At 33.8% G+C, this 26,428-nt stretch overlaps 3 protein-coding genes and 1 non-coding gene across 18 annotated transcripts; 3 read left to right on the forward strand and 1 right to left on the reverse strand.

Annotated features, from left to right (window-relative positions):
• The first annotated feature begins 286 nt into the window (after positions 1-286).
• Positions 287-12,121, forward strand: LOC114387939. Of its 4 annotated transcripts, none has more exons than XM_028348224.1 (21): positions 287-476; positions 618-687; positions 934-1,094; positions 1,325-1,399; positions 1,737-1,852; positions 2,285-2,399; positions 2,642-2,770; positions 5,634-5,681; positions 5,890-6,029; positions 6,123-6,316; positions 6,409-6,701; positions 7,037-7,186; positions 7,278-7,598; positions 7,844-7,993; positions 8,473-8,548; positions 8,771-8,898; positions 9,033-9,227; positions 10,216-10,356; positions 10,436-10,564; positions 10,711-10,917; positions 11,710-12,121. In XM_028348224.1, the coding sequence occupies exons 3-21, from the start codon at positions 960-962 to the stop codon at positions 11,869-11,871; spliced, it is 2,904 nt and encodes a 967-aa protein (XP_028204025.1). In that variant the 5' UTR covers positions 287-476; positions 618-687; positions 934-959; the 3' UTR covers positions 11,872-12,121. The 4 variants fall into 4 exon arrangements, with proteins under 4 accessions (XP_028204025.1, XP_028204026.1, XP_028204029.1 ...); XM_028348225.1 differs by having other exon boundaries at positions 623-687; XM_028348228.1 differs by lacking the exons at positions 287-476; positions 618-687; positions 934-1,094; positions 1,325-1,399; positions 1,737-1,852 and having other exon boundaries at positions 2,615-2,770.
• Positions 12,122-13,597: 1,476 nt separating this feature from the next.
• On the reverse strand, positions 13,598-22,863 carry LOC114388245. Of its 2 annotated transcripts, none has more exons than XM_028348639.1 (11): positions 22,762-22,863; positions 22,298-22,450; positions 20,921-21,437; positions 20,446-20,593; positions 19,801-19,911; positions 19,129-19,492; positions 17,725-18,327; positions 17,210-17,279; positions 16,376-16,548; positions 15,050-15,116; positions 13,598-13,952 (listed from the first exon to the last, which is right to left on the reverse strand). In XM_028348639.1, the coding sequence occupies exons 2-11, from the start codon at positions 22,439-22,441 to the stop codon at positions 13,804-13,806; spliced, it is 2,346 nt and encodes a 781-aa protein (XP_028204440.1). In that variant the 5' UTR covers positions 22,442-22,450; positions 22,762-22,863; the 3' UTR covers positions 13,598-13,803. The 2 variants fall into 2 exon arrangements, with proteins under 2 accessions (XP_028204440.1, XP_028204441.1); XM_028348640.1 differs by having other exon boundaries at positions 16,376-16,551.
• LOC114388246 (endonuclease III homolog 1, chloroplastic-like) lies at positions 13,854-25,357 on the forward strand. 11 transcript variants are annotated; one of them, XR_003661469.1, is made up of 6 exons: positions 13,858-13,961; positions 23,619-23,710; positions 23,876-23,934; positions 24,013-24,128; positions 24,756-24,822; positions 25,035-25,357. XR_003661469.1 is itself a non-coding variant. In XM_028348643.1 (4 exons), exons 2-4 carry the CDS (start codon positions 23,907-23,909, stop codon positions 25,196-25,198), a joined length of 303 nt encoding a protein of 100 aa, XP_028204444.1. In that variant the 5' UTR covers positions 13,854-13,961; positions 23,876-23,906; the 3' UTR covers positions 25,199-25,357. The 11 variants fall into 11 exon arrangements, 4 of the variants coding, with proteins under 4 accessions (XP_028204444.1, XP_028204446.1, XP_028204443.1 ...); XR_003661468.1 differs by having other exon boundaries at positions 25,040-25,357; XR_003661471.1 differs by having other exon boundaries at positions 24,761-24,822; positions 25,040-25,357.
• A 982-nt stretch (positions 25,358-26,339) lies between these two features.
• TRNAP-AGG lies at positions 26,340-26,411 on the forward strand. The gene has a single exon. It is a non-coding gene; the product is annotated as a tRNA-Pro (tRNA).
• Positions 26,412-26,428: the final 17 nt, after the last annotated feature.

Consider the following 26,428-nt stretch of genomic DNA (forward strand, 5'->3'; position numbering starts at 1 on the left):
ATTATTGGGAGATCAAATCCTGAAAATAAATCGAGGGGCCAAATTTATAATTTTGTTTTTTATATTCCTTTTTCTAAAAAATAAAATAAGAAAAAACCATTGTAAACTCACCGGCCGTTGACCAATCCTGCGACAGCCCAATCGCAAACGTTCATTCTTAGGAAAGATTGATAGCATGTGATTATGAAGCTTATGTAGTCAATTTTCTTGTTTGTACTACTAACCCCCATAAATTTTCCACGATGTGCTGTGCAATGCTATGTTAGCGTGTTTTTTTTAATAATAATTAATAGTACAATATTAATGTTAAATATTGATTAATATTGGTAAATGGCAGCTATGGTTTCATGTTCATGGTTTAATAATACGTATTTTCTTCTCCTTCGAATTAAAACGTTACTTTCCATAATAATAATGTCAATGGCCGGGGAAGAGTTGCACCACCTCTGACTCTGACCCCATTGCTATTTTCCCTGGTAACTTTTTTTTTTAAAAAAACAAAAATATTTTCTCTGGTTTGGTTTTTCGTTGAATTTGATCGAGTTCATCGCTAGAATTTCATTATTCGATCAATTTTCTATATTCCTAAGCTTAAAAAACCATTATTCTGTTTTCAGTATAGATCGCGATCGGAGACGGTTGATTTTGCGGAGAAGTGGAAATTCCATAATAATTCGAATAGGTTTGGTAGGTTTCTGAGATTCCTCTCTGCGAATTGTTGATAAGTTAATTCAGTTTATATCTCTCGTTGAGGCTTTGTTTTTTTTTTTTTTTTTTGTGCGTGGAAATTCGTTAAACCCTGTAATCGAGCTGAATTTGATTCGGTTTGTGAATATTGTTTGTGAATTTCGTGTGAAATTGATGTTCTGATTACTGGGATGTGAATGGTTGAGGAAATTTTGGAAGTGAATTTTGTTGTTGCAAATGTTTCAGGGGAGGGTTTGTGAATTCATAGGAAAATGGGGGTTATGTCCAGGCGGGTTGTCCCCGTCTGTGGTAACCTCTGTGTATTTTGTCCTTCTCTTCGTGCAAGATCAAGGCAACCAGTGAAACGGTACAAGAAGTTCATTGCTGATATATTCCCCCGTAATCAGGTGAGATTTTCAGCTTAAGTTGGCATAGCACTCATTTGCTAATGTATGCATCAGATGGGTATTTGCTTAGTTTTTAAGCTGGGGGGGGGGGGGGGGGGCTTTATGATAATACCTGTTTCTTTTACTGGTTAAGCTTATATATTCGAATTTAGCCAAGAAAGTGTGTTTAGGAGCTCTTCTAAGCACTTTTCCGATCCACATTGCATGATGATTATTACTCTGTTTTTCAGGCTGCTGAGCCTAATGATAGGAAAATTGGAAAGCTATGTGAGTATGCTTCTAAGAATCCATTGAGAATTCCAAAGGTAATATTATTCTTCATAAATCTCCCCTTTTTTGTCACTTCTAAGCCAGTTGTTTCATGCAACCATTAGGCTCATTTAATATTTTGAACGAGGCTACGCTGAAGGAAATCAGTGCTATTTAATACTTTAAATAAAGGAACTGCTACTGAATGTATTTAGTGACCTCCCATGTGCCGAATGTTTTCAGCATTTCTTCACCTAAAATCATATTTGGAATTTAATAAATTTAAACAAACATCATCAAGTCACGTTAAGTACTGAATCTTTTCATTTCGAGTATTGATTTGTGATATCTGTGACATATATCCTAAATTTATGTGGTGTTTTGTCTTGGCAGATTACTGACAACTTGGAGCAAAGATGTTACAAGGATTTGCGTAATGAAAACTATGGTTCAGTTAAAGTGGTCTTGTGTATATACAGGAAATTGTTATCGACATGTAAGGAGCAGATGTAAGTTTTACACCATATAAGTTAAGTGCATGTTCCTTGGATTGAATTATTATTTGATCCTAATCAAATTCATTGAAACACATTTGGGTGCTGGGGGGAGGACTTATCTTACAAATTCCAAGATTCAGGCACCATAAGAGTATTACATTGCAGAAGCCATTTTAAAATTTATGGACATTTTTGAGTTCCCTGTGTCCATGTCTTATGGGACTATGGGTACTTTTTAAGGCATGTTTTTGTGTAGAACTCTTTCTTTTTAATTTAATTTTCTTAGTATTCCGAAGCAGGGCTGTGCAGTGTCAATTTGTCCTCCTGTAGTCCTATTTGCTAGTGACGAAAGCATCTAACAATAAAGTTCCGGTTCATTTGATTTTTTTGTTAGATGCATCTCTTGACTATACTAAGTACTAGTATTGCTTCTTAATCTTGCAGGCCACTGTTTGCCAATAGTTTATTAGGGATCATTCGGACTCTTCTAGAACAAACTCGAGCAGATGAAATGCAGATCTTAGGTTGCAACACTCTTGTAGAATTTATAGATAGCCAGGTACTTGGTTATTATTCGATCTTTCTGACTTGTTAGTGTTAAAATCACTGCAGGATTGCCTCAATTTCATGCTGAGAGATTTGCCATCTCTTTAAAGTGGTTTCACTAATTTAAATTTAATATTATAGTCTGCATTATAGGTCATGCTACTTGGTATATTGCATTTTGTAGACCAATTTTTTTTTCTCACTTTTTTTTAATGCCATAAATTTTAGTGATATTGACCCTCTGAGTTAAAGTAGACAGATGGTACATACATGTTCAACTTAGAGGGTTTTATACCAAAACTATGTCAATTGGCTCAAGAAGTGGGTGATAATGAACAAGCTCTACTTCTACGTTCAGCTGGACTGCAAGCTCTATCCCATATGGTAATGCTCCATATCCGGTTTATTTGTTCTTGCAGAATTTGCTTACGCATTTCCATTAGTTTATAATTGTAACTTGTAAGGACTTCTCTATTCTTTTTTTTATCAATATGCACAAGAATCTGCACGTTTTGATGATTTTTACGGAAAGGGCCTCTGCAGAATATAAAAATTAACAGTTTTAGTTATTTCTGATTAATAGTCATTAAACATTGAACTTCTTCATACGAACTTGCAACTTTATTTAACTTAGTAGAATGTTTAAGCTATAGAAGACTAGAAGCTTTATTTTTGGAAATAGTTGTTATAGTGATACATTTAAATCATTCAAACTGTTTATTAGTTACCTTGTCTCTACCACAGTACCTTTGTTTAGTTGTCTTTCAAGGTCAATTATACCTTCCCTGGATACCTTTTGTGACACCCTCTACCTTGACATACATATTTATATAATATCATACATGAAAATATATAATTAATTAAAATGATTTTATTCAATAAACATAAAGAAGCTCATGCGGGTAAAAGATTCACATTCGCGTTAATCACCAAATTAAAAACTTATCAAATAAGGGTATGAAAACATCTCTGGTCCAAAACAAGGCCATTTAATTTATTTCTTTTATAAAAGGAAACAATTTAAGCAGAAGAATAACATAAAGTAACATGTTCAGAATATTATGCAAAAAACAAAGGAACCCATGTCTCAATGTCACACCTTATCAGAACATTGTATTCCAGCGTTCTCTAGCATAAGGTTCTTCATAGCTATCCACCTAACCATGTGCTCCCACGGACACAAAGTTCGAGATCATCACCGGATTCAAACACAAACAACATATCAGGAGTGAGTTATCACATTCCTAACTAATAGAGAGAAACGGAAAACATAGATATACATATCATATAAATGAAATACAACTTACTTAACACAGCTCGTGTCATTCCACCACTTATCACGTGACATCACTTCTCAACACTACATATCTCACACATTTTCACATCATTCATGTACTCAAGGATCAAAACATAATAGCACTCAACCAATCAATATCGATTAATACACAAACATTATGCAACAAATATACTAAGACTCAATCCTATATGCAATGTGGTACCATGTCAGTGAAAAACCTCATCGGACGCTTAGGAGTACATGACAAGAGAGACCATGCACTGGCAAGTCAAGTTAGGGTCACTTTGTTTTGTGAGAGCACTCAAACCATATGGGATCAACATAGGCTTCAAAGAACATTCAAACCGAATATAGTTACCCCCAAGACCTACACTCCGAAGAGTCCGTCAGGACCTCTCCCTCCTGATTCAGGTTCAACCCAAAAAATATTTTAGCATGTAGATTCTATCTATGAACTATATAAAACACACAAATACTCAATTGTTCTCAAAATAATTTTAACTCATCGCGCTTCAAAGTGATTAAACTCGTCGGGTTTCCACTGGATCCCATCACAATCGCAGTAACTCGTTGCCCTTAAAGAGTCTTACAGTTATGTGATTGTACGGTTCATAGCTCACAACTCAATGCACACAATATCTCAATACACATGTATGATCTCACAATTTAACAAATACTCAACTTGTCATGTACACATAGTTCATCTCACTTTCATAATCCCAAGACAACATGTTATCACGCCTTATGCATTATATAAATGTCACACGATAATAATATTAATTTTATTTTCATATGATTAAACCCCTTAAACAATTTCACATAATCATATCAAAATCATAGGTCACAAACATGAAAATAGTGAAAGCACTCAATTTTATCAACCAATTCGCATCAGGGTACCAATTGGTCCATCAAACACAACAATCTCATAATTATAGTCATAAAGGAAGAATCACAATACAATAAACATTCCAAACTAAATTTTAATTTAATCCTCTAAGGATCCCTACATATGTTCATTCTAATCTTAATTGCGATAAACTCATCTCTTACCTCTAAGTGGGTTCATGTGTGTAGTCCGGCAGCGATAGTGGCGTTTCTAGTGGTTCCCTAAGATTCATCAAGTTTTTTCTCTGGTTGCTTTGCTAGGGTTTCCAAGCGTTAGAGAGAAAGAGAAGAGGTTGGAATCCTCATTTCACTGTCTTCGTGCGAGGGACGTTTCTCTCTCCACGGACCTTATTTCGCAAATCCCAACGGCGGGGATGTGCAAAAATGAATTCCGAACCTGGTGTTCAAATTTTATGACGATCCAACGGTTAACGAGTTCGGGATCGTAGTTTTACTAGGATAAGTTTGGGTGAATGCGGGAAAAAGAGAGCTACGTGCCAAATATATTTTTCTCACTATTGACATTATTTCACAAATCCCAACAGTGAGAATGTGCAAAAATGAGTTCTAAATTTGGTGTTCAAATTTTATGACAATCCAACAGTGTCCGAGATTGTAGTTTTACCGTGACAAATTTGAGTGTATGTGGGAAAAAGAGAAGGTTTTGGAAGAAGGAGAAGGAAAAACAAATTTGAGAGAAATAAAGAGTATAGAGATGTAAACTAACCTAATATGTCTCTATTTACAATTAGGGTACTCTCAGCCGGTTATTTACTCTATTTTTCTTTATTATATTATTTTATAAAAGGAACTCTATTTTACTCCTTATCAAATGAATAAATAAAACATCCTTTTTATTTTTAAGAACATATATTTATTTTATTTATCTTAAAATCATTATTTTAATTAATAAAAAATATTTCTCCTTATTTATTTAATTACAAAAACCTTTTTATTTTCCTGAAACTCTATTTATTTTTAAATAAAAAATTATTTTTAATTTATTTTATGAAAAATGAGATGTTACACCTTTTGTTCTTCCTCCCTATGTTTTTTGACCAGGTGCAGTTCATGGTAGAGCACTCACATCTTTCAATGGATTTTGACAAAGTGAGTATCATTTCCCTTCTCTTATTCCTACAATCTATTGATTCTGGCAGACACATTAAGCAAATGGTTGCATTAAACGTGGAAATTTAGTTTGTGTATTTATTTATGACCACAATTCAGGTGTTGAATTTAAAGGTTATTACACTTGAAGCTAAACTTTTTTACCTCCCTTAATTTTTTGGTGGGTCATGGGTGGGTTTTGGAATAGATTATATCAGTGATTTTGGAGAATTTCAAGGATCTCCAATCCAAATCCAATCTTGCCAAAGTAGAGAAACTGAATTCACAATCTCAGAGTCAGTTGGTCCAAGGATTTCCCGAAAAAGGAGCTGAGACAGAGCCTAAGTTGTATGTCTTCTCATACTGTTCTCCCCTTTCCCTCTTTGTATAAAGCCAACAGATGAGATCCTGAAAGCCATCTTGTGTTCACTGCTTTTACAGGGACACTAAAGATCCTGCTTATTGGTCAAAGGTTTGCTTGTATAATATTGCCAAATTGGCAAAGGAAGCTACAACTGTGCGGCGTGTCCTCGAACTGCTTTTTCATAATTTTGATAGTGAAAACCACTGGTCTTCTGAAAAGGGAGTTGCTTCTTGTGTTTTGATGTATTTGCAGTCCCTTCTAGCAGAATCAGGTAGCGTTGTAACATTCAATATTATAATTTTACTTTTGTGTGCAGTTTTCTCTAATTTTCTATATAATTGATAGTATTTTTTTTAACACCAGGAGATAACTCCCATCTTCTGTTGTCCAGTTTGGTCAAGCACTTGGATCATAAGAATGTTGCTAAGAAGCCTATCCTTCAGATTGATATTATTAACACCACCATGCAGCTTGCACAAAATGTGAAGCAGCAGGCTTCAGTTGCAATAATTGGTGCAATATCTGACCTCATTAAACATTTAAGGAAATGTCTGCAAAATTTATCTGAAGCATCCAGCAATGGAAATGATGCATATAGGTTGAATGCTGAACTTCAGTCTTCCTTAGAAATGTGTATATTACAACTTTCAAAGAAGGTATTTGTCCTAACATTATGTGTCGCTTTTTTGCTTGTCTTTCAATATCTGACACTTAACATTATTCCAGGGATTTTTGAGTAAAGTTTCTTGGATTCTAGATATCTATAGACCCATTTGTTATCTGTTCTCCCTACATAATAAGTTTCTTTACAGCCTTGTATGATTCATTCATTACCAGTCCCCTGACAAGAATGTTGATAAGTCACCTTTGAATCTGACTGTAGAAGATTAGCTAAATTTCTGAATAGAAATTTCCTTGATGTTGTAAGCATACAAATTTCAAAAGAAGTATTTGGATTGAGTTTCTTGTCACACTGTTTCTACTATAACAGGTTGGGGATATAGGACCAATTCTTGATTTGATGGCTGTGGCACTGGAGAATATCCCAATTACTACCATCATAGCAAGATCAACAATCACTGCTGTCTATCAAACAGCAAAATTAATCACTTCCATCCCCAATGTGTCATATCACAATAAGGCAAGTGTTCTTACTTGGATTGGAAATGGGTTTTTACATGCTCAGCTCTAGTAAATGTCTACACGTTTGGTTTATTATTTAATCTATCCAGGCTTTCCCTGATGCCTTGTTTCATCAATTGCTCCTGGCCATGGCTCATCCTGACTGTGAAACACAAATTGGAGCACATAGTGTCTTCTCCATGGTGCTTATGCCATCCATGTTTTCTCCTTGGTTAGACCACAAAACAAAGATTGCTCAGAAGGCACAGAATGACAGCTTCTCCACTCAGCATGAAACTTTTTCTGGAGCTGAAAACTTGAATGGGAAACTGGAAGAAGGAAAGGCAATAGCCAGTGTCAATGGGAAGAAATATGTGATTCATCCATATCATCGCTACAGCTTTAGTCCGAAGCTAACTGATGGAAAAGATGTAAGAAACTTTTTAATTATCATTATTAATTGTATGTATATAATAGTGTTTTTTTGGTTGGAGAGGGAAAAGGATGTGCAGTTCCTATTCATTGTAATTTAATTTTAATTATTTCTTGTTGAGTTCAGTTAAGTTAAACACATGGTTCAGTTAGTATGATTGTTTCTTCCCTATTTCCAATTATGGAGACCCTGGATCTTTCCTTGCTCTAGTTCCAAATCAAATGTTGTGTCTGAAATTTTCAGGATCGAAGTTCACTCAGGCTGAGCAGTCACCAAGTGAGTCTTTTGCTTTCTTCAATCTGGGTTCAGGCAACATCTGTGGAAAATGGCCCTGCAAATTATGAGGCAATGGCACACACCTATAGCATTGCTTTATTATTTTCTCGTTCCAAGGTGAGCTTGGTGCTTACCAAGTGCTGTGGTTGCTTATAGATTATGATCAGTAAAGACAACCAAAGTTACTTTGCTCATTTTGTTTAGTGTTACTCATTTATAATTATAATTGTTTAAATGCTAACTAGTGTCTTTTAAAAAAATAAAAAGTAGAAAATTTTATTAGGAAAGGAAGCATTTATTATATTAGAAATACAAAATGTTATTAAAACTACTAGAAACATTTAATAGGGTATTTAATGCTACCCAACTAGTTCCGTTAGGGCACTTATTAACAAGATCCTTGCTTAAATTGGTAATCAATTTAGTGGCACAAGTTAAATTTTGACTGGAGTTTTCATCTTTTCAGAAACGAATGCATATTACATTCCAACAACAACAAAGCCTTACATGTATTTTTAAAATTAATGTCGATCACTTTTAATTCAAGTAATTTTGCATGATTGATTTTCCTTAAGTTTTTTAATTGCTTTTCACAGGTGTCAAATTACATGGCTTTAGCAAGATGTTTTCAACTTGCATTCTCCCTCAGGAGCATCTCTTTGGACCAAGAAGGTAAATGAAACGTACAGACAATTTTTTACTCTGCATGCAGAGTTGACATTGAGAATTCCTGTCCCTATTGAGAAAATGTTCTTTCCCATGGAATGGAGGCAAGAATAGAGTCAAATTCCTGGGTTCTCCAAATGTTTTACTATATATAGGCACATCTTAATTGAGGATAATACTTTCTCTGGTGAAAATTTTCTGACATGTTTCTTTACATGCCTGTTAAAGGAGGTTTACAACCATCTCGCAGGAGGTCCCTTTTTACCTTGGCTTCATACATGCTTATCTCCTCTGCCAGGGCTGGCAATGTCCCTGATCTTATTCCAAAAGTTAAAGCATCACTGACAGAGGCAACAGTTAATTTCTTTTCCTAACCTCTGGACTTGATCCCCATTCCATGCCTTCATCTTGTTTCTAAAATAGAATGTCACTATATTCTTTCCCTTGTTAATTATGATTAGATTAACTGATTAAAGTTATAAATCCACAGGTAGATCCTTTTCTTGAATTGGTTGATGATATCCGGCTGCAGGCTGTCTGTATAGAATCAGAGAAGATAATTTATGGATCTCAGGAAGATGAGTTCACTGCTGTGAAGTCTCTTTCAGCTGTAGAATTGGATGACAAGCTGTTGAAAGAGACTGTAATATCATACTTTATGACTAAATTTACAAAATTGTCTGAGGTAATGAGTTTGCTTGGGTCGACAAAGAATACTTTGATGCGTTTATAGAATTAATAGTGGTACCTTTTGCCCAAATTAATAGTCGGATAATCATTTCCTAAAGAAATGTGTCTTTGATACTGTGCACCTACATACAACCCCTTCTCGTGCAATAAGGAATAAGGAAAAATGCTGGAGGGTAATAGTGAGGACAGATTGTATTTTGGTTTGCTTCACTATGTTAAATTTAGTGGGGGAGTATTTAGAGAAAGATAGAACGTAATATTTGGAGATATAAGGTTAGTTAGGTGATTAAGGAAGAAGGGGAAGGGGAAAAAGGTCACAGGTTTGATCCCCCCCGCTAACAATTAACATTTGCCGATAAAAAAAATAGAACTTAATATTTTAGAGAGAATTTAGAGAATGGAAATGCTTTATCATTATTCAGCAGAATGTAATTTATCAATATTACAGAGGTTCTGCATGTCATCCGTATATGTAGTCTCTTGATAGACTAAATGGAGACTGGAGATTATTTCCTAGGCTGCTATTAATCAAGTGCAATGCCCATGAGTGGTTAATGCATTTTATTGTGTGATACATGAACAATAGTATTTACTAGAGTGATAAATAATTTCTACTGCATCACCGTTGAACTTCTGAGTAGCAAGGATGTGGAACTTTATGACATAATGAATTGGATGTCTGATCAAGTCTTTAATAATGATTGAACATATGAAGTTAAACGGTTGCTTTTGGTTCAATCTTTTACATTTTTGTTCTCTGTATGTATTCCAGTGGCACATGCGCACACATTTGTTTTGGAAACTATTGAAGTTTTTTTCTCTTAGAAAATAATACTTGTGAAGTATGCTGCACAGCATATGGATCATTTTAGCAGAAGTTGCAGTGTAGTGTGAAAGTATGGGGTTGTGGACTCAATATTTAGGTCGTGTACTGGTCTATAAGTATGTGGAGATAACATGTTTTTCCCCCCCTTATTTACCAGGATGAATTGTCTAGTGTAAAGAATCAACTTCTACAGGGTTTTTCCCCTGATGATGCATATCCATCAGGACCTCCATTATTTATGGAGACACCAAGACTATGTCCTCCTCTTGCTCAGATTGAGTTCCCATACTATGATGAGGTAAAAGTCTCCAAAATTGCATCTTCATAAGTGACTTGTCAAAACTTGCATGTTGCAAATGCTGCAATTTGTTTTCCAGATAATGGTTCCAGATGATTTGATGGAGGAAGAGACTGAACCTGAACATAGTGGAAGTCAGCCAGATCGCAAAACATCAATTTCAGCCAACTACCCCGATGTTCTAAATGTTAATCAACTCTTGGATTCGGTAAAAACTTGTGTACTTTTATTTCTATAATCTAGCTTATTGGAAAGCAATTGATTGTATTTTGAATCTATTTTTCATGCATCTAGTGGAGAGGATATTTTATTTCTTCTTCCCTTAAAATACTATGGGGATTATTTTATGGATAGGTTTTGGAAACTGCACGGCAAGTTGCAAGTTTCTCCACTTCCTCAACTCCTTTACCTTATGACCAAATGAAGAATCAGTGCGAGGCACTTGTAACAGGGAAACAACAGAAGATGTCAGTCATTCAGAGTTTCAAGCATCAACAGGAGAGTAAGGCCATAATTCTTTCAAGTGAAAATGAAGTAAACGTTTCCTCTCTACCTGCTAAGGTTAGTATTTTTTACAGAAATTTAATTTTTCAGCAAGAAAATATATTATGAAAAAAAAAAAGAATTCTTCAGGATCTGTTTGGCATTCGATGATTATAATGTTTTCGATGTTTGGAGTATTGACTGTCATGGTTGAACTAATTAACCAAATTTTCTTTTTTTTTTTAAAAAAAAAAATGAATTGCACCCATAAACTTGCAGGCAATGAATTCTCATTTGTCATAATATACTGCTGAATTTAAACCAATGATAAATTTATTTTCATCAACTCTATTTCTTTTGAAATTTATTACCCAGTTTGTTATATAATAACTAGATACTTGTTAATGATATATATCTGGAGTTAGTATGAACATATATTTTTTTATGACTAATACTAGCAACACTAGTACACACTCCTTGTTATAGATCAAATCTCATGCAAGACAGCCAAGACTCTCTAACAGAGTGCACACAGGCTATTTAATGGAGTCAACGTGAGATCTAAACCAATAATAAAGAATACTTTAGGAGTGTCAAATAGTTTTTTTTTTTTTTTAATAAAAGGAGTGTTAAATAGTGTATTGCGGATATTCTTCTTTGTTTAACTTTGATCGATAGGAGGACCATTCCGTGACAATCAGGTTTTGAGTCCATGATTACGTCTTCATGTCTTGTGTCATGTTTTATGTTGTTAGTGGACTGATGTATTAATCCCGAAGTGCATGTCAATCAGGCAGAATCACTGTGCGTAGAGTTTAGTTTTGTTTTCTGGAACTGATTATTATTTATTGGCACTGTCTCATTGTGTAGGCACTGGAATATTCAAATGGTGATTTGAAGTTAGTGACTCAGCAGCAATTTCAAGCACAGGATCAAGCACGCCACCAATCTCATGAATCTGGGCAGCAACACTCTTTGAGACTACCACCTTCGAGCCCGTATGATAAATTCTTGAAAGCAGCGGGATGCTAATGACACTAACCTGCAATAGATGCCATTTTTTCATTCTTTGCAATGCTGGTAAAATGTTTCTTTAGATGGTTTCTACCATAAATACGTGAAATATGCGGGAGAGTATTTTTTTCTTCTTTCTTTTGTTGGGAGAGGTGGATGTTTGTTTCCAGCAAATGTATGATTTTGTCTATAAATTATAGTAATATTATTTGTCAATATTTAAATATATTTTTTAGACTTTTTTCTTGAATAAAGGGTTTTGTTGATACTTTCGTTTTACTGCAACTGTTTTCTCTCGTTCTCTAGTGTGGACCAAATGCTAGAAGCTCCTAAATCCTAATGAAGAATGAATTCCTGTACTACGGCTGGCTGCTCCACTTTATCCCATCTTAATTGCCAATAAAGCGGAGCTCTGGGCGTATTACCATTCGTATATTTTATTTCTAGATATTCATACATAAATTATTAATATAAATATACGCTTCATTTTTTGGTGTACGGGTGAAATAGAGGGAAAATTTGATGGAAAATAGAGGTAGGGGGGAAATGGGATGGGAGAAAAAATGTGTGTGAAAATAATAACACATTTGATATATTTGATCAAATGATTAACAATTAATACCTGACTTTCAAGTTAGAGAATATTCTTGGCAACGAAACTAATGCTATATATTTATTATATTTTATTAATCCTTTTAATACTCTATATAAAATGAATGTATTGTAATATTTTAGAATCATAAAATGCATTTAGTTTTTCTATTTAGAGAGGGGGAAGTTTGGTAAAAAGATATTGTAAGAGGATGTAGAATTATTTTGACTATTAATTTTAATAGTATGATCAAATATTTTAATAAAAAAAACATTTTCAATGGCAGATTTGTACTGAAAAGGCCACCCCACGAGCTTTGTTTAAAATGTTCCAGTCTAGGTGGATTTGATTTGCACCTCTTTTTTCTCTTCATATTTCCTTTTGCATTTTTGTACCTGCAAAAAAAATTATAACATTTGGAAAACTAAATTTCTCTTCATACGTTCCATAAACTAATTTTCAGAACATTTGAAAAATTAAATTCCAAAATATATTAATTAAAAACGAAATTCCAGAAGTATAACAAATTAATTTTTTTAGAAACAGATTGCACAAAACCCACAAATTCCTTGTCTCTTCCTTTTTATTTCCTTCCCATTTTATTCAACACCTCCCTCAATTCAACACTCTACTCTCATGTCTTAGACCACAATTGCACTGTTGTTTTTTTGTTGAACAACCTCAATTGTTTTTCGAAAACTAAAAACAGTCTTTCAAAGTAGAAATCAACCATACCCTTGTGCTTGGTTGCTAGTATGTTACGTACCAAAACAATGGCAACATAGGCTGCTTATTGACAACACCCGCCCATGGTGCAAGATTCGAATCCTTCATCAGGCGCTACCATAATAATCCCAAGTCCAAAGAAGTGAAAGACACCCAGAACTACAATTTTATGGGGATAACTAACTATAAGAACTAAAGTAAAATAGTAAACTAACAGATAAGTTAACTACTTGGGAGACGGGAATGATACTACACAAACCGCCGGTTTTTTTTTTTATTTTAGTCCTCATAAAATATTTTACTTATTATTTTTATTCATGTAAGTTTGTATTTTTTAAAGTTTGGTCCCTGGAAGCACAAACTTTGAAAAATATAAATAAAAAATTTTTAGAAAAAATGAACATAAAAACTTACATAAACCAAAAATGAAAAAACACCAACTTATAGGAATAAACATTAAAAAAAAAAACACTAACTTACAAGAACCAAAAAAATATTTAAGCCACAATTCAATCATAAAAGCAAACTGCAGTTTCCCCAATATTCCTACTTTACAGTAAAAACCAAGAACCCTAGGAAGACACGGACCAAAGAAGCATGCCATTTCTATGCTTACGACAGAAGAGCCAAAATCAGTGGTCTGATTTTGCCATATTTCTTAAGTTGGCTAACATCTGAGCAGCGGCTGAATCTCTTGCTTCGTGAGGATGGGCACAGAGGTTACCTCCACAGGAACACTCAAAGTCTAGTCCTTTAACAGCTACAGTAGCTTGGAATCCACCTTCAAGAGGTATTCAACAAATTTATATGTAAGTCACGTACATGATAATTTCCCAACATAGATATATCAACAAATAAACAACTTAGTGTCATTAAACTCCATAAAGATGATCTGAGAAGGGTAAGTGTATATGGAACAAAAAAAATCAATTGGTCTCATCTCTTTAAATAGGGATGTTCAAGGGTATACCACAAACCTGAATTGATCCAAACCAATCCAAACACTTTAGATTGAGTCATTTATGTATTTGGATCAAAATCGAACCGAACTGATAAAAAAATTCATGTATGGATTGAGTCACAAGTTTAGATTTATAGATGTGATCAAACCGAATCAAACCAATCAATTTTTGGAGGTGTTTGATTTGATTTTAAATACTACTATCATTGGGACTCCAAGTGTGAGAACAGCATGTGTTAGAACTACTAGTGTTAAAACTTTTTAAGATATTACTTTTAAATATATTGTTATTTGTTTTACTTTTTTTATATTTATTTTTTTATATTATGTTTATAATATTAATGGATCATATTTTGTTTATTTGTTTCATCAAATTTGATTGCAACAAATCTGGTTGCATCAAATTTGATTACAACAAAGCCTATTGCAAGAAATTAGTTTGTAGAAAACAGTTATAATTCATGCTATTATAATAAATCTTGTTAAAGAATATTTTGTTTTAATTTGTATTAGTCTATTTTAGAATATTATGTTAATGGTATTAAATGAATCAATTTTACTACTTTCAATCATTTGATAATATTGAGTTAATTATATGGATATTTAGATGAATAATGATATAAAATAGTAGTTCTAAAAAAAAATATTGTATTGGACATTTAAATGGGTAACCTGTTAGTTCAAACCGAACCAAACCGTTCATAAATGAATTGTGTTTCAAAAACAAATTGTGAAAAGACAAACTGAACCAAATCGAACAAATTTGATTTGATTGAATTTTGAATTTGGCAAAAACCGATCCCTATTGGCCAGTGAACACCCCTATTTTTAAATTGAATTAACGGGCACCTATTCACACAAATGACAATAAAATTTTATACAATCCTGGATTCTACCAATAGATTAGATAGTCTTACCATTTGATTCAGATACACGGTAAATTGGTAGTAGCCAACTATTTTCACGACATATACCATCTAGTTCCTGCAAGATTAAACAGAATTTGAAGTACTGTCTAAAGATGAAGGGAACAGTTGATGTTTACCACTAACTAATAAGTCATGTTCAATTAAAAACAATACATCTCTCCCAAAATATATACCAAGTAAAAATGTCAAACAAGAAAGAGACAAGGTCTTAGAACAGTGATCTGTAAGTGGATTTATAACTGTTTTTTGAAGAGATGCGTACAACATGAAATAACATGAATTATAACTGGTCACGTTGGTAATCTTTGAAAGTGGATTTGCTCATATTTTGTTATCTATTTGGAGATTTGCATTAATCAAATTTTGTTACATAGCAAAGTATGTGTATATTTATATTTACAAAGCTGATACCAGTCACCCATATTGTTTAAGTGACATTGTTGAGAACAAATATATTTTTTTTTTCAAAATTAAGCTCCCCCATATCCAAACCCAACAAAAAATGCCAAATATAATTAACACACCCATCTCTCATGTCAACACACTCAACAAAATTATAACTTTTTTTTTTAATAATCTCTTAGATTGTTCGATTAACATATCTATGCTGACCATATATTTCCTTGAAATTGCTGTATTTTTCTAGCAGTGTTATATCATACCCATGTTCATATCGGTAACAGTACTTCCAAGAAACTAGCAACATTCTTAGAACTTAGTGTATACAGAATAAATTAAGGCTTAAATATGAATTTAGTCCTGGTAAGTTCATGCCTTTTCACTTTTAGTCCCTATAAATTTATTTTTTCATTTTGTCCCTAACTTTTTCAATTTTGGTCCCAGTAAATTTTTTTGTTCATCTTTAGTCCTTGTAAGTTTGTGTTTTTCCAATATTAGTCCCTTAAAACATAAACTTATAAGGACTAAAAATGAAAGGGACTAGAATTGAAAAACTGCAATTTTACATGAACTAAAAATGAACAAAAAAAACTTGCATGAACCAAAATTAAAAAAAGTGTGAACTTACAACAACTAAAAAAAAAATATACTTACAACGATCAAAATTGGAAAAATGCAAACTTACCAGGACTAAATTCATATTTAAGTCATAAATTAATAATGCATCATGTATTTGGTAAAATATATTTTCCTGTTTTACTCAAACTTATGAGGCTAGTAAGGACTCATTTTAATACACCACAAACACCAATCACAGGTGAATTATAAAATGCTAACCAACCTGTCCATAACATGTTCAGACTATGCATAGTCACAAGAACTGAAATGTTTAAACTAGTAATTTAAATGTCTTGCCTCACAAGGACTTTGCATAATGAGCACTGCCTCTGTCAGTCTTCTCTGCTTAATATATGGAGGTAAGTGTTGATCCTCAAGATGTTGGCACGTCCTTCCTTGATTTCTTACCCATGTATCATTACAGCCTTCTATGAGGGATTCGATACTTAACTCCAAGTCATCTTCCCCACCTACTTTTTTCAAGAAAACACAAGCAATAGTTTTTTCATCTTTTATGTCAACAAAATTTAAATAGATGAATAAATCAGTCAAGATTACTCAATTATTGTCCCAGACTCTGAGCCACAAATATAAATGAAAAATGATCAGGATAGCACATTGCAGAACTGAAACAATGGCTTATAATTGGAGCTGTGCAGTTTTGATCTTCTGGTTCAAATGCAAAACAGCTGGTAAATTGAAAATTCAGATTCCCAGAGCCTCACAGATAGCTCTAGATTCAGTTTAAGGATATAATGATAGATGAAGTTCAAGATGCTCTAAATAAGTCATATGGTCCACATAGGATGCCTTGATAGATTTGAAATTCAAGGTTTTATACCCTATCTTTTTGTCAAACTACTTTTTGCACCTAATGTGCTTGTTGAATATATGAAATCTAACACTTGTTTCCTACAATTAGATGCATGTGATACGGAAATGGGGACAAATGCTTATAAGAAGCCAATAATCACTATTCTAACCATATTTTCTTCAGAGCTTATTTGATACTAGACCAGAAAATCAATAAAAAAATGTTTAGTTAAACACTGAAAAATGTTGTAAAGGTTAAAGGGGGACAAAACCTTACTGACAGTAGTAAAATAAAAGAAAATGACAAAGAAAACATACGAGTTAACATTCTCTGAATTTTTTTATCACACAGAGCAATCTCATCCTCTATCATGCGCTGCTGAAGAGCCTGCAAAAAGAAACTAGTTTAAGATAAATGCAAATGCAGAGCTTTTTACCTTCAAAGAATAGTAAGGAGGAAAATCCTTATAATTAAGGAAAAGCAGTATAGTAGCTGACTATTGCATTCCATGGTTGAAAATTGAAATACTCAGAATACTATTTTAAAGATCTAAATAAACAGAACAAATAGAAGCATGTAAATAGTGAGCTGCGTTCATTGTTATATTTACAAGTTTGAGGGCATTTTATTAATCCAATAAATGGGGCTAATAAGCAACAAACGTGTTTCACTATTCAATCAAGTTACTGATAGATAGTCATGTCTCTCATGTGTATATGATCTAGATAACCAAGTGTATATGTTCTATGTGTCCTAGCATAGCAAATAACAGGAACCGTGAAAATGGATATAAACATGCTTGCCAGTAGAAAAAGCAATGAACAGGTTTTACCAGTGCATTCCTCTTTTGCATAAGAGCATTGAGTGCAGTCTGTGACAATGACTTTCCCTTTGAAGCTATAAGAATTTGGAGCTTTCCAAGATCAGAGTTGAGATTATTTGTAATCAAGGCACACTCTTTTATTGAATCATTTTCAAAAGAGGCTTTGGCAGTCTGTGACAATGTCATTCCCTTTGAAGCTATAATTTGGAGCTTTTCAAGATCAGAGTTGGGATTATTTGCAATCAAGGCACATTCTTCTATGGAATCATTTTCAGAAGAGGCTTTGGCAATCTGTGACAATGCCTTTCCTTTTGAAGCAATAGTTTGAAACTTTTCAAGATCAGAGATGGGATGATATGCAATCAAGGCACGTTCTTCTATGGGATCATTTTCAAAAGAGGCTTCGGCAGTCTTTGACAATGTCTTTCCATTTGATGCTATAGTTTGGAACTTTTCAAGATCAGAGATGGGATTATATGCAATCAAGACACATTCTTCTGTGGGATCATTTTCAAAAGAGGCTTTTGCAGTCTTTGACAAAATCTTTCCCTTTGATTGATCTTTGGTTCCACCCTCAGTGATGAGCATTCTTGTAGAACCACCATACTCAGCCTGTCAAACCAATGACATTTAGCTGGAGAGATACTAAATATTGGAAAAATACTTTGAAAATAACTTTTTTTTATGTAGAAAAAGAATTATCAGAAACAAAAACAAAGAGTTAAAATCAGGGTACAATGGTGTCTTTTTTGGTCTCACTAATATGTATTAGAAATGGACCAGATGGTCCGGACCTAACTCAACTTCAAAAGATAAGTCAAGGAAGGAGATTGTGCAAGTATTACAAGGTTATCATGTTCACATTCCTAATCAATGTGGGACATCTTAACAGACCTCCTTCATGCCAAAGATTAGACACCAGGAGCATGAACTTTGCATGATTGGACTTCTAGAGGTGGCTCAACACCAAGATTAGATAGGTTGTGCTACCATGTCACAAACCATCAATCCCAAAAGCAATAGTTATGAGGCAAAGACATATGAACATTTTTTATTTTAATCTATAAAATACCCCCTCAACGCAAGAGTCCTTTGGGGTTGAAGCATGGCTAAAGCATAGGCCCACTTAGCTCATGTAGAATTTAACTTTTTGATTAGAAGAATGAGGATGGTAAAATTGAACTCAAGATCAAGGAAAGAGGATTATCCAAGCCTAATAAGGAGTATTCTAGCCACATGCATAGGCAATTAAAGACATTTAAACATTTTGCAACATTCATATCATCACTGAAAATACTAAAAATAACAAACACTTTCCACTCAGCTATCGACTCATTGCATTAGTACATCAACTGCAGTCAGATCAAGGAGCATAATAAAGAAAAATAGTTTGAAAGGAGATAAATTTTGAACCTTGATAGGGTTTTTAGATCGATTTGAGTAATGTTGTACAAATGGATTTTCTATTTCTTGATCTTCATTAACTTGTAAAGTGTTGGCAATATGCTGGCATTCTTCTTTATTTTTAGATGGAGAAGCTAAAGTGTTGTCCACATACACATTCTGGGTTTCCTTGATAGAAGCAGAACATGTAACTGCACAGCTTCCATTGTTCTCGTTCTGATTAAGTGCTTCAATAGCATCAATGCTTGGCTTAATATCGAGGCCAATAGACATGCCCTCACTACTTATATATGATTTTTTCACTTCAGGGCAGCCCATCATCGTGTTTTTCTCTGCCAGCCTTGAACCTTGCAAACTATTTGAGAATGTTTCTCTACAAAGTGCAACCAGTCCAATTGAGCAACTCAAAACAATGCAGTTAATCAGTATTTCTAATTCTCGTGTATTATGGTTAGGTTCATAATCATGGTCATGAAAATTGGTTTTGAAAAAAAACAGTAGATGTTAAAACAAAATTGTCCTAGGCTGCTTGACATAAGAACCGGAGTTAAAAAGCAAACTTGATGAAGCATACACTAAAATGGCATCACTTATGGAATATAGGATGTAAAATTGAGTAAAAAATTCAAATCAATCAAAATCAGGTGTTACCAAATGGGAAAAGAGAACTACACCACCAACCTAGAAATCCACTCTGAGATTATTTCAGAATAAGGAAGCACATGGAAATACTCAACAACTGAGGTGACTGTCCAACAGCTAGAACTCCTATTGATCAATGGACCTCGCAACCTATTCAAAGATGAGATATAAAATGTGATGCATAAGCATGTGCAAATTTTGTTAACAATCTGATTTATTTCTATTGAAAAGTCTAGGGACAAATATCCAAATAAATGAAGAACAGGAGTGCCACCTCAAGACCAATAAGATAGTGCAGGTCAGCCTGCCACAGACATTATTATATGCTCTCCTATTATATAAAAATATAACAAAAACAGAAGAACCCTTATGATAAATTGTAACATCTAGCTAACAAGTAGCCATCCAAATAAATCCAGGAAAAATGAAAATAAATATCAAAATTGATGTTAATACCCCAGTTACCATTCAAAAAATTCATAAAATAGAACATAACTTGATTTAGAAGCAACTAAAGTTAATGTAGTATGAAAAAGAATATATTTGACATTCCAGTTTCCAGGGAAAATGAGCAAATGAATCCATCTGAATGGCAGACAAGCCCAACATCTATGTCATTCACCCTTGGGACTCTCAAGTCATCAGGCTATCAGCCAACAAAAAATAATAGCAATTGAAATGAACCTTTCAATCAAAGATTTGATAGGTTGAATAAATTCCTTGTTGATCAACTGGGAGCACTTCATTATATAAAAGCGTGAAGCTGTCTTCACTTTGCTCTGAGAATACACAGTGTAGCTTTCAAAAGACGTAATATCAGTTTTATTAATACCTGTGTAGCATATGAGAATCATATTCAATTTTTCATGAATCAAAAAACACCCATTAAAACCAAAATTAAGAGATAGTGGTACATTAACTAACATGTGCAATATGATGCAATAGCTTTTCAGTACAGAAAAATATTTATTAAAGAGAGAAAAAGTAAAGAACAAAGTAAGACCCCATATTAACCTCAAAACAGATCGAGGGAACAAATTGGATAGTGAAAAATCCTTATATGGAACAAAGTCCCCTGATTTGTGATCTTAAAGTCAAAACTATAATACAGCAGTCACTAAGAATAGATGTTGCAATCTTTCAGTATGCGGATAGTTACCTGCAGCTTCCTTTACAGCAGAATATCCAATTTGCAAAATTCCATCTTCCTCAGAATTTAATTCTTTTTTTGTAGGCTTTTTTATGACTCTTCTCTTTTTGTATGTTTGTATGGCTCCACTTGTAATTTCAGAACTTTGGCTGAAGGTATCCACATCTTTTTCAACCACTGACCATACTCCCTCAGTGATGTAACTAAAAAGCAAGAAACAGTTCTCCTTCTTACTGTCGATTAAAAGGACGGAAACTTTTGAAATTGGCCATCCCTCTACATCAGGAACATTTTTTGATGCATCCAAGCATGTACATATATTACATGCATTCAAGATCTTGTCTTCTGTTAATGACAACTGCTCCACAAGCTCAGTTTCATCAGGCTTCAGCATAGATTTCATATGCACTGATAAAGTTGGTCTCAGAACCAAAGCTAACTTGCAAAATTCAACAAAGGGCAGAAATGCAAGCTCTGGATATTGTTTTCTGTGGTAGTAGTTGTATAGTAACACAACAGAATGAACCTGACACAAATGACCCCAAAATCCGGAATAATTAATGATAAGTTAGGCAATTCTTAAATCTATGATGGAATAGGAACTTGAAATCTATTATTTTCAAAGATTGTGTTGAGATTGTAAGGATCCATTGCAAGGTATGGGACTTGAGTCCTGCACTAGAAGTATGGGATTCTGGTGTGGGGTTTATAAGACTTGCTTTCCAACTACAACAACTAGCTTTTGTAGTGTGGTCCTCTCAAGGTTCAAATCAATTGGTATTGGGCGCTAGGACCTGAGGGCTGTGGAGCATGGTTGGATGTTAGGATCCAATTGCAAAGTATGAAACCTGAGTCCCACATTGGAGTATGGGATTCTGGTGTGGGGTTTATAAGGCTTCAAGTTCTCCAAGTACAATGGGAAAATTCAGTAAATAAGTTTTCAAAAAGAATAAGGCAATTTAGTTAGTTTCTTTATTTTGACTCACCGTTTGCCAATCTCTAACTCAAAGATATCATCTTAGCGTGAGACATTGCGGTAGAATCAGAAAGACATGTGAATTTATTAAAATTGCATAGAATAACACTTGGATGGGAAATGATTATTATCACAATATTTGGAATTTTTGTATCACTAGGGAATGCCAATATAATATATATGATAAAACATAGAAGAAATGTAACAAAAATTTGTAGAGTAAAGTAAGGAAACAATAAAGGGAAAATAAATTCTTAAGATGTATATTTCTTTAAACCAACATCTTCAACAACCCTCCAAGCAGAGTATAAAAAAAAAAAAAAAAACTTAAACCGGTATCCAAATAAATCACCTTGCTAGGTTAATGTTTGTACAAGAATAAAAGAGAAGAGTGAGGATATAATATATACCTGTTTTGCAACTAAGTGCTGTTGAGACGGTGAAGGGGGGTTATCTGGTGTAGAAGGTTTAGCTGGCAGCACTGGATCAACCAAGTATTCTAGGAATGCCTTAAGAGCATCCTCAGTGGGACACACATCTGATGATGAAGCCATGAGTTCCAGCTGTCACATGCAAGACAAGACAACCTAGTTAAAACTTACAGAACAAACTTGCATTTGTCAAAATGTTTATGTGAGTGTGGAGTTGCTATCAGACAGGCTACAGCTAACAGAACACAGGTATCATGGATTTTAACAGAAAGGTAGTTCTTTTTTTTTTTTTACTTAGACATACATGCTCTATGATCACAAAAAAATCCAACTTTACAGGACAAGAGTTTCAGAAATGTTTCTACATTCTCATAAATAAGTTCCTTTGCTCGAAAACACAATGACAGAAGGAAACAAGGGATTTTAGAAAGAAAAGGCGCCACCTTGGAAGAAAGAAAGGAAGAGAGCTTCACTGTCACTGTGCTTTGACGAAAGGACAGTGTACTCCTGTTTGTAACATTTGCTGGGAAGCCAAATTGATGCTGAGGCTTATTTATAGGTTCATTTAAAAGTAAGAAAAGGTTACTTCTCCAAAACTAAAAATTGGAATGTGCGTTAACAATTTGAAACTGATTCACAAACACACCTTTAATTAATATTCATATTATCTATTATAGTATATATCTTTTGTATTTTTTTTCTAGATGTATATATATTTTTATATTGGTAAACTCAACTTTTCTTTTATTTCACTCTTATTTCATGTTTCTTCTTATTTATTTATTTATTCATTTATTATATACATCTATTGGTTTTTTTTTATAAAATTTTTTTTTAAATTTTTAATTTAAATACTTTGTTTGGATGAAGAAGGAAGAAAGAGGAAAGAAGTAGTATAAATGAAACAAAAAGAAAGCAAAATAGAAGAAAAATAAATATTATTTGAATAGATAAAAATAATTGGAAAAAAAATATCTCTCCAATTGCTATGTAGCTAAAAAAATGCAAAAATGAAAGACAAATGAAAGCAAAAGCAAATTCAGAAACGAAGTGACGTTGGGAAGGGAAGACTGAAATCTCCGACCATGAAATTCGGAAGCGAGGAAATTTGTAAAAAACACAAAATACAAAATCAAGTTTTTGAATTTGATTATGACATAAAATAATTTGTTTGTGGTTAGTCTGAAAATGTTGGTGGTTTCTTTGGGGCGAATCCATGTGTGTGCCAAAACAAGAACATGCTTTTCCTCAAAATTCCATCTCCTTAAACTTCATACTTTCACTCCTGCTTCTGCTTCAGTGTCCCAACTTGGAGTCTCTGAGAGTGACAAGAAAACCAAAAAAAGCTCGCAACTTCAACACGTGCCGGAAACGGAATTTGAAGACCATAAAGTGACACTTTCATTGTCATCAGAGCTTTTTTTACCTCAGCAATTTCAATTTTCAATCACTATTTCTGAATCTTTAATTGGTCCCATTTATCAAAACACTTTCACTTCTTAACTGCATCTGCAAGAGTAAGTTTCATTCTGATGCCGTGTCAGTTTCCCTAAGCAGGAGATCCTAGGATTTGCACATACAGGACCAAATGAATCGGCTCAAAGTAGTAGTAACTAGTAAGTACTTCTTCCCTCAAGGTTGAATCGCTGCTTTCAGGAAGCTTAAATTAATTATGCAGTTCCATGTATATGTAGGTGAGGCCCCTGCACATTGGGAAATGGTTCTTCAAGGAATTCGCCAAATGAGGAGTTCTGCAGATGAACACCAACCGGTTGCACGTGAGAAAGCCGCTGATACTGTACCTTCTAAGGTCTAAACACTCATGTTTCAGTTTATGTCTTTTTGAAAATGTGATTATAAATTTATGATATGTATTTTCTCTAGAACTGGTTCTCAGTTCTCAGTCTATTGTTTGGGCAAACAAAAGACAATGCCGGCATGCCTTTGATTTCTTCAATAGTTAGGCTATGTTTAGATATGTAATGATGGATAGAATGAGATGAAATTGAATAAACTTGTCGTGCCATTGTATGATAGGAAGTGAAGGAATGGTAAGGACCAAGGAGACTAGTGAACAGTAAGTTGGTTTCAGCCCATATCCCAAATTGGGGAAAAGAAGGATAGAGGTATTGGATGGGATCATGGAGTAGGTTTGATTAGGTTCCATCACATTTTACCTTATTTTAAACAATCCAAACATAATTTAAGTCAACCATTGACCATTAAATGCATTACTCATTCTCACCAAAGTAATATATTGCCTATGTGCTGTCTCCTATTAGTCGTTACTCATTAGTGTAGGTTTTGAATTGTTTGGGTTGTCATAGGGACTTTCTATTAACTATTTTGATTATCGGGGCATTATTTTTTTCTTCTAATTGCAGCATGATATATGAATAAAATTACCTCTTATCTAAATTCTAGTGATTATAATTAGGAAAGAAGATTTGTTGTCCTGGCATCTTCCCTTTTATCAAGCCAAACTAAGGAACAGGTTACTCGTGGTAAGTACACATTGCATGATATAGAAGGTTGAACTATGAAAATCAATACATTGCAAATCAACTGCTAATTTAAGAGATGCACCGCCATTGTACTTCAGCCCCCTAATTATGTTTATCACCTGTCTTCTTTATGTGATTAATGCCTGTTGCTAAGTGTTATCATATTCAACTTGTTTATGAAACTGTTTTAATTACAAGTGTGTATTTTTAAGAGTAGGAGCAACTCAGTCTTCGTGAAAATGGTCTGCTTAGCGCTGATGCAATGAACAAAGCTGATGAAGAAACCATCAAAAAGTTGATTTGCCCTGTATGTTCTTTGCCAAAGAATCTATCTATGGTATCTGCTGAAAACCATTTACTCGTGCGATTCAAATAATCTGGATTTGGCGAAGGAAGCTACCTTTGAAGCATCCAATATTTTCATAGTTTTCATGTTAGCATGTCAATTACTTTTGTTCTTATGTTCATTTTGTACTGTATAAATTAAATTCCCATGCGTGTACTTTATGGTATTCTTTTCCAAGGTTGGATTTTATACGAGAAAAGTCAGTAACTTGAAGAAAATTGCCAATATTTGTCTCATGAAATATGATGGAGACATTCCTATATGATGGAGACATTCCTAGCTCAATTGAGGAACTACTCTTGCTGCCAGGAGTTGGTCCTAAGATTGCTCATTTGGTGCGTACAAAATGCTTTTGTGATTCAAAAAGTATTTTTCCTTTTTTTTCTTGGTTAAAATAATTATTTGGTATGACACTCATTAGGAATTAGTCCCAGGATGAAAAAACTCAAGTTTTAGTCTTTATAAAGGCATATAGGGACTAAAGTTTAAGTTTTTTAAGAACTAAAATTTAAGAAAGTTAGAAACAACAGGAATCAATGTTTATTTATAAGGGTATATAGGAACTAAAACTTATTTTGTTTTTTTCCCGTACAGGGACTCATTTCTAAATGATTGTCACCTATAGGGATGAAATTATTATTTAAACCTTCTTTAGACTCATTTTGTTAGTGATATTAGTGTGCTTTTTTGTTTTCCTCTTTAAATTCATTGTTAGTGACATTATAAGTTATGATTGTTGGATGGAACAATGTCCAAGGGATATGTGTAGATACTCATGTCCACCGCATTTGCAATCTTCTTTTGGATGGATTTCGAGACTAAACTCAAAATAGGTCCATATAAGTTTGTGGCATCACATCTTATATTTCTTCTGTGAATTGAAATAAATAATTCTTGTGGCCCGAATAAAAAAATAAGAATTTGACTTTCTTTCTGAAACTCACATTTTTATTGAAAAATATAAATTTATTATTACATTTTTTTTACTGGTATTACAACTCGTTACCAGTATAATTTCTTTCACTAGAATTGGATGCCAAGTGTCAAGTATTATTGGCCTTTTGTTGCTTGATTCATTGTCTCCCAACATCTAGCTATCTAGGTGCTGATGTAAAAAAGACAATTGTGATGTACGATGGTTGTAATAATATTTATGCGATTAATCAACATTGGGCATTTGGTCTAGTGGTATGATTCTCGCTTAGGGTGCGAGAGGTCCCGAGTTCAATTCTCGGAATGCCCCTGAATCCTTTTTTTGTA

This window comes from Glycine soja, chromosome 15 (assembly GCF_004193775.1).
Source record: "Glycine soja cultivar W05 chromosome 15, ASM419377v2, whole genome shotgun sequence".
NCBI classification, from domain to species: domain Eukaryota; kingdom Viridiplantae; phylum Streptophyta; class Magnoliopsida; order Fabales; family Fabaceae; genus Glycine; species Glycine soja.

What these genes read in the sequence shown, in the direction of transcription:
- LOC114387939 (XM_028348224.1), top strand. Translation starts at nt 960, where the DNA reads ATGGGGGTTATGTCCAGGCGGGTTGTCCCCGTCTGTGGTAACCTCTGT. An exon ending in ATGTGTCATATCACAATAAG is followed by an intron (nt 7,187 to 7,277) that starts GCAAGTGTTCTT and finishes TAATCTATCCAG; the next exon opens with GCTTTCCCTGATGCCTTGTT. An exon ending in TTTCCTCTCTACCTGCTAAG is followed by an intron (nt 10,918 to 11,709) that starts GTTAGTATTTTT and finishes CTCATTGTGTAG; the next exon opens with GCACTGGAATATTCAAATGG.
- LOC114388245 (XM_028348640.1), bottom strand. Translation starts at nt 22,441, where the DNA reads ATGGCTTCATCATCAGATGTGTGTCCCACTGAGGATGCTCTTAAGGCA. An exon ending in TGCTGTAAAGGAAGCTGCAG is followed by an intron (nt 20,594 to 20,920) that starts GTAACTATCCGC and finishes TATGCTACACAG; the next exon opens with GTATTAATAAAACTGATATT. An exon ending in AATTCAGAGAATGTTAACTC is followed by an intron (nt 16,552 to 17,209) that starts GTATGTTTTCTT and finishes TCTTGAAAAAAG; the next exon opens with TAGGTGGGGAAGATGACTTG.
- LOC114388246 (XM_028348643.1), top strand. Translation starts at nt 23,907, where the DNA reads ATGAATCGGCTCAAAGTAGTAGTAACTA. An exon ending in GCTCAAAGTAGTAGTAACTA is followed by an intron (nt 23,935 to 24,012) that starts GTAAGTACTTCT and finishes ATGTATATGTAG; the next exon opens with GTGAGGCCCCTGCACATTGG. An exon ending in CTGATACTGTACCTTCTAAG is followed by an intron (nt 24,129 to 25,039) that starts GTCTAAACACTC and finishes TTTTAAGAGTAG; the next exon opens with GAGCAACTCAGTCTTCGTGA.